General features: G+C 38.3%; 1 protein-coding gene across 1 annotated transcript in view; it reads right to left on the reverse strand.

Moving 5' to 3' along the window:
- Nucleotides 1-4,194, reverse strand: part of stmA (Protein EFR3 homolog stmA) — a 150,633-nt gene extending 146,439 nt beyond the window's left edge. The window contains exon 1 of the mRNA XM_076201967.1: nt 4,076-4,194. Coding sequence (XP_076058082.1) covers nt 4,076-4,085 — 10 coding nt within the window. The 5' untranslated portion in view covers nt 4,086-4,194. The remainder of the gene's footprint in view (nt 1-4,075) is intronic.
- Nucleotides 4,195-6,944: the final 2,750 nt, after the last annotated feature.

Here is a 6,944-nt window from a genome sequence, read left to right on the forward strand (position 1 = left end):
AATGGAGTTTGGAAAAAGCAAAACCAGAATATTAGGACAATATAAAATTAGAACCAAGGAGGTAAAGAAGGAGAGATCCGAAAAAGATTTGGGTGTAACTATCTCAAACGATTGTCCTATGACAAACAGATAAACAAAATTGTCGGAGAATCCTACAACTTGCTAAGATCAATAAAAGTGGCATCTACATATTTGGACAAAGAAATTATTTAAAAAATATTGGTCACACTGATAAGGCCTAGACTAGAATATGCGGCGACGTTGTGGTCACCCAGTACCAAAAAGAATATAAAGAAAATAGAAAGAATCCAGAGAGCAGCAACAAAAATGGCACCTGCACATGCAAACTTGTCATACGAGGAGAGATTGGCTAAACTGGAGTTACCAACTCTGGAGCAAAGAAGAGAGAGAGGTGACCTGCTGACCATCTACAGAATCATGAAAGGCACAGAAATACTCAATAGAGATGATTTGTTAAACTGGGACAGGAGAAGCACAAGAGGACATGGAAAGAAAATAAAAAAAACATAGCTACAGAAGAGATCTGAAGAAAAACAGTTTTCCACAGAGTGGTGGACAGTTGGAACAAACTGGACAATGAAATAGTGTGCACAAAAACCATTCATGAGTTTAAGAGCAAACTAGACACTGCGAGATACAAAGACAGGACACTACGTGCGTAGCTCCCCTTCCCGCAAAATACAACTAGGTAAATACATATATATATATACATACACATTACATATATTTATATATATTTTCATTCATACATATATAAATATACATACATATACCTAAGGAATTCTTCCTGTGGCACAACCAAGGCATACAAACAGCCTTTACCCATCCCACACCCACCCAAAACCATTTGTCATCCCTTTTATCTTAGCTTCTTTTGAACATTCAGTAAATTTGATTTTTCAATCAACTGTGTTCATTTTAAGTCATTTGATAACAGAATACATGAGTTTTTAAAGTATATCTGAAGTTTGTTTACCAATGGCAGTACAAACAAGTTGCCCTCATGTGATTCACCATAGTCTTTGGATCATGTGTTGGACTAGCGATCAACAGCTATTTCACTCCTTGAAGGGAGCTCAGAGCTCGTATATGACCAATCTATGGGTAATGCTGTGACCTTACAAGTACACACACCCCTTACTCCCCGCCCATGAGAGTTGGAGTAACAACCCGCAGCATAGCGATACTGAAATTATTTCAGCCCTGGGCAGGATAATTGTGGTTTCCTAGGAATGCCTGCCATGGAGGCTGAAGGCATGATCACTTGCAAAATATAATAAAAAAAATATTCAGACTGAAATATCCTGTGCAGCTCTTCAGCATATGCTGTTATTGCGGATATAAACACATTATTCTCTATCCTTAAATGCAACAACTAAAATCAAACTCTATTAAAACTAGTAATATTCTATCCTGTGCATATCTTGTTTCATAGAACTCTTATTCACAGACCATCTCCATAGTTTTACATTTATCAATTCAGTGAATTATACCTTCATCACTATAGGCAGCTAAGAACATTTAGTAAAATAAATGGTTACCATTTGGTATTCACTTCTCTGGACAAGTGGACAAGATGCAAGGATGACCAGTCATCCAAGAGATGTCAAAATGGGAAAGAGGGAAGAGGGTAGAGGGGAGTGGATATGTAGGGGATGGAATTGGTGGGAGTGGTTTCTACACCTTTGTTTTTTGGCTACCTCCTTTGTAAGGGGAAAAGAGCCTGGTATATGTATGTATGATGTATTTTCACAAATTCTTGTAATAAAACAAAACTGCATGTTACTCTGCTACATCTTTTCTTATTCTTTGGCAGGTCAGTGTTCCTCAAAGATATATTCTCCCTTGTTGCTGTTGCTGTAAAACTTTTAGCTGTGTCATGCAACTTAGGCATGCTCTCCCACTACAGCTACAACAACCTGTTGGAGCTACCACTTTTCAGCAACCTGTAGATAGTCTACCAAAAATCATTATTCTGTGACCAAATAATTCTAAATCAAAAGAATTTATGTAAAGTAATCTCTTCTCTTCAATCTTGGTACTGGTTTTCCACCCTTTCACAAGAAGATAGCATCATTCTGATTTTTTTTTCTTTTCTGTCCAAATTTCAGTTTCTATGCATTTACTATTTCAAGTTCTTGACAACAGTATTCCTCATGTACAATTTATTTAACCACTTCAGTATGAGTCAAATTCTTGCATGCAGTATCGGCTGCCATATGTACAATTCATCACATGAATAGTATTACAAAATATAAAGTCACTGCTGTATTACTCATTCTCTTTTACTCTGAGTAATGATAAGCACAGAAAATGTGATCATACCAGTTCACAGAATTTGGGGTAACTCATACAACAAAATATATATATATATATAATAAAGATTCCAATGCTGGCATCTTCGTGTACCCACTCTCACCTCATAAGGCCTACATAGGCATCATTGTACTGAAGCGGTTAAGAGTTATATTAAATAATTTTAATTTTAGGATGTGTTTATTTCCAACTAATTGAGCCATGTAATTTTTACTAGTTCTCTAGTTTCTTACATTTCTATTGTTCTACTTCAGATTTTTTTCTATACTGGACACCGGATACTAGTTGTAAAGTTTCAACATCTTTCACTTGCCTACCATGCAGTACAGTTTCTGGCAGTGTGGCTGAAACCCTGATATGCGGATGCAGACAGGTTGTAATCCTTGTAGTACACATGTGCTAGTGATCCTGTATGGCAATAGGCTACTCCCCAACCCTTTCCATGCTAAACATGACAAAATAAAAGTCTAAATTACCATAATTTCAATATAGACCAAATTGTTGGTAATTCATTTTGGTGTGCTTTGTATGACACAAATGTGGGAGCAAACCATGACTAGTGGTAGCATCCCATAACTTGATTTCCCCCCCCCTTTCTATAATAAACAAAATAAATTGACAAAACTCCTTTTTATAATAAACTAATTCAAACTTTTACGTTGTCATATTTGGCACAGAAGGGTCGAAATACATGAAAAAATCATACTGTTAGACAGGGCCACTAACACAACCATACTACAAGGTTGACAACCAGACTGTAGCCACATATGAAACCCTGACAATGACAAAGACAAAGAAAGACACCAAACTTTATTTTTTCCATATATGATATGCAAGATGTCACCTTCACCTTAAACACCCTATTGCCTCTAATCTTTGATCATATGGACAGTTGTCAGAGCTACCATTTATCAACAGCCTGCAGCAATTCTAACTCAATCATGCCATGATCAAATGAATATACTTATATGTAGGAAAAAAACATTCACTGCAATATATCTTACAACAGTGACTTAGACATTTTTCTTAATCTATTCTTGTCAGTCTTTAGTTGATCTGCTTCTTAATCATTTTCAAACAAGCACAAAGACATTTCAACCACACCCAATTTACAAACTAAACATTCAGACTCCTCTCAACTTCAATATAAAATCAAATAATGGCAAACAAAATCACTGGCTCACAGTGAGAACAATACAAAAAACAGCATGAAGAACATTGTGTTGTGACACACCTTTCTGTTCACAATATTGGCTATATTGATTTCACTAAATTAATATTAAATGTAATGAAACCCACCATTGTTTTCATGCATTTTTCATTTCTACCAGCTCATTTTTTTTAAATACTTTTTCCCTAAATGTATTGCTTATTGATAACTTTGTAACTACAAAGTATATCAATGATTCATTCAAATATGATGGCTTGGGGAAGTCCACTGACCACTTCATTGATCACACCAAGAAAACTTACAAAAAGTACTTTAATATGAATTACTTAAACTGTTTTCCGTAACATTGAACTGTATGCAGTATTCCTTAACACCCCCAATGTTAAGCACAAGTATGAATAATGCAATGAAGGCAGTGATATGTAATATTTGTAACATTACTCATTAGAAAGTGGGGCCAGTTTGAGTTTCATTGGAATCTGTATGTCCTCCGGCATCATTATATTATATACCTCCATGCACCAATTACACTCTATGAATACTGTGTAAATAATTAGTAACACTTACCTACTGTCATATTCCTACGTTCTTTGCCTTTATTTGTGTAATTTGTTTCGAAAATTTAGCTACGCCCACTTCAGATGTCACACACGGACCAAAACTATGTTTACATCGATGACAGAAACAAGTGAAGGTCGATTTGCATTCTGTACGATTTGAAAACTACAAACTTTGTAAATATCCATTTCACTTAAATTAATGTGTGATGAAATGAGGACTAACAAAGTTATTATGTAAATTATAAAACAACTTTGATAAACCTAAAATTATATGTCACAGATGACAATGGATACTTTAGAATTTCAGTTTTAGGAACAAGACATGAAGATAACTGAAGCAGAGGTAGGGAACATGAGATATATTATAATAGATAACAATCTTATCGTCAGGGAACATATGGTAGTTATTGTATAACATGCAATCATCACACAAGAAACAACATTAATTATTGTGGCTATTCTCAATAGATAACTATAAATCACTGAAAAATGGTGTGGTATGGACAGGAACTACCCTTCAATTTAATCAATGATGTAACAAAATGGAAAGGGAGTAAGGGTCTTATAGTGCATTAATGAGTCTGTGCCTTAACATGACCACTCCGGATGGCTGTCAAAGCACACACTTAATACATACACAAATAAAAGTCCATGTAACACACCTTCCATCTCAACACCCCGTAGAGGATCATCCTTGCTTCGTGTCACATCGCAGCTTTCCCACAACTAGGCCCAACAGTCGGACCTGGTTTACCCCCCCCCCTACTTATCCACTTAAAATATGATATATGAAACATTTATTAAGAATAACCCTTTGAACCTCGTCATTCTGTCTTCCATTTACAGTCTCCCTTCACTACCTGTATTTCATTCTTCCCTGAGCGACAAATATTATCCGTGCATGCAAGTGGAATGGGTGGTATTAGGTACGTGTCTGACTTGGCTACCTTCATTATAAGTGGGAAGTCCCTGGTATATAGATATATTAATCTATTTATCTATTAATTTTTTCATTCATTCATCTATCTGTTTGTTTGTCTATTCATTTATTCATTTATAATTAATATTTTTTTTAAGGAGGTGAATGGGTGACATGTTTTGGAGAAATATTCGGAATAGTTAAAAATAAAATGAAAACGTTCTTTCTATCCATTTACAATATTTAGAACTAGCATGTACATACAGGATACAAACACCAGAAGTAGCGATAACACGGTGACAGAAATATAATGAATCTTTCGACGAACCATATAAAACATAAGTATGAGGAGACGGCAAGAGACCATAAAGCCTACACTAGACAGTTCCATGTCCCTTACCAACTGTCACTCCTATCCATGAAGTTATCTAATCTTCTATATCAACCAGTTAACGCTCACTACATTGTTACTAAGTCTATTCCACTCGTCAACCACTCTGTTGATAAACCAGTTCTTGTCTGTTTTCTTCTTGAGCCTAAATTTGTCCAATTCAGATTTATTACTACGAGTCCTGCCTCGCTGTCTCAATGCGATGACCTTGCCTGCATCAACCTTGTTAAAGCCCTTGACTCATTTGAATACCTCCATTAGATCACCCCACACACTTTGTCTTTCCAGATGGTGTAAGTTAGGTGCCGAAGCCAGTGAAGAAACAATGTCTGTATATCTGGTAGCACAAAGGACAGTGGCCTTATCTGAACTCCAAGTTTCCGATAATAGGGAGCGAAGGTTAAGACTGTGCTGGGTAGGCTAAAGGCCACGTCACACTACGCGTCTTTTGAGTCAGGATGGCCTATCGTGTGCTGTGTTCAAATGGTGACTCACTGCCATGGGTGAGTGACACGCAGTACTCAGTTCATCAAAGCTGTCACAGCTTTGTACAGGCGATGTTTCACTTGCCACAGGCACACGTTAAGGCCCCGTCACACTACGCGTCAAATCGTTGGGAACTCACCCTGGCGGTCTCCGCAACACACTCAAACTGAGGCGCCTGGGGCATTTGACGCGCGCCTCTGTCCTCCCAACAGTTATGGGTTAACGAAGCGCTACAAAAGACCCACCAAATCTCCTCACCATATCACAGAAGTCTCAGTTCCACTGGCGCCGTGAAGACGTTATTCAACTAATAGAAATGTACAAGGAAAACGTGTGCTTGTGGCAACTGAAACATCACATGTACACAAAGACAGAAATGTCCAGGATGAACCGAGTAGCGCGCGTCACTAACCCACGGTAATGAGTCACCGTTTGAACAGAGGGCAGGTAAAAAGCGCGCGCTTTTCAGTCCCACACAAGGCCACCCTGACTCAAAAGACGTATGGTGTGACGTGGCCTGTATCCTTGTACAGTTCTATTAGTTGAATAACATCTCCACGACGCCAGAGGAGCTGAGACTTCTGTGACATGGTGAGTGAGGCGGGGTGGTGGGTCTTCTGTTGGGAGGACAGTGGCGCGCGTCAAATGCCCCGGACGCCTCAGTTGGAGTGTGTTGCGGAGACCGCCGGGGTGAGTTCGCCACGATTGGACGTGTAGTGTGACAGGACCTATACTGTTCTACTCCCCGGCATTGAGCCAGGTCACATGCCCCACAAATGGTTCATCACGCGTTCGTGATGGAGCGAACTCAAAACATCTGAATCTCTACACCAAGCTGCCAACATCCGTCCACTCAACCAACAAAAACAGAATACACTTGAGGCATCTAGAAATACTGCACACCAGACATGAACAACCAATCCGACTCATCACATCCAGACCTCACAGTACTATTTGTCTTCTGTGCCTCACCCTCAAGCGATGTACATGAGAAATCACATGAATATCACCTATCAAAATATTCAATGTTACATGAGGGAGGTGGAATCAACTCACTTCGCTCAAACAAAAACACGTCCA

This window comes from Oratosquilla oratoria, chromosome 18, assembly GCF_046742065.1.
Source record: "Oratosquilla oratoria isolate Oo_2021 chromosome 18, ASM4674206v1, whole genome shotgun sequence".
Classification (NCBI taxonomy): domain Eukaryota; kingdom Metazoa; phylum Arthropoda; class Malacostraca; order Stomatopoda; family Squillidae; genus Oratosquilla; species Oratosquilla oratoria.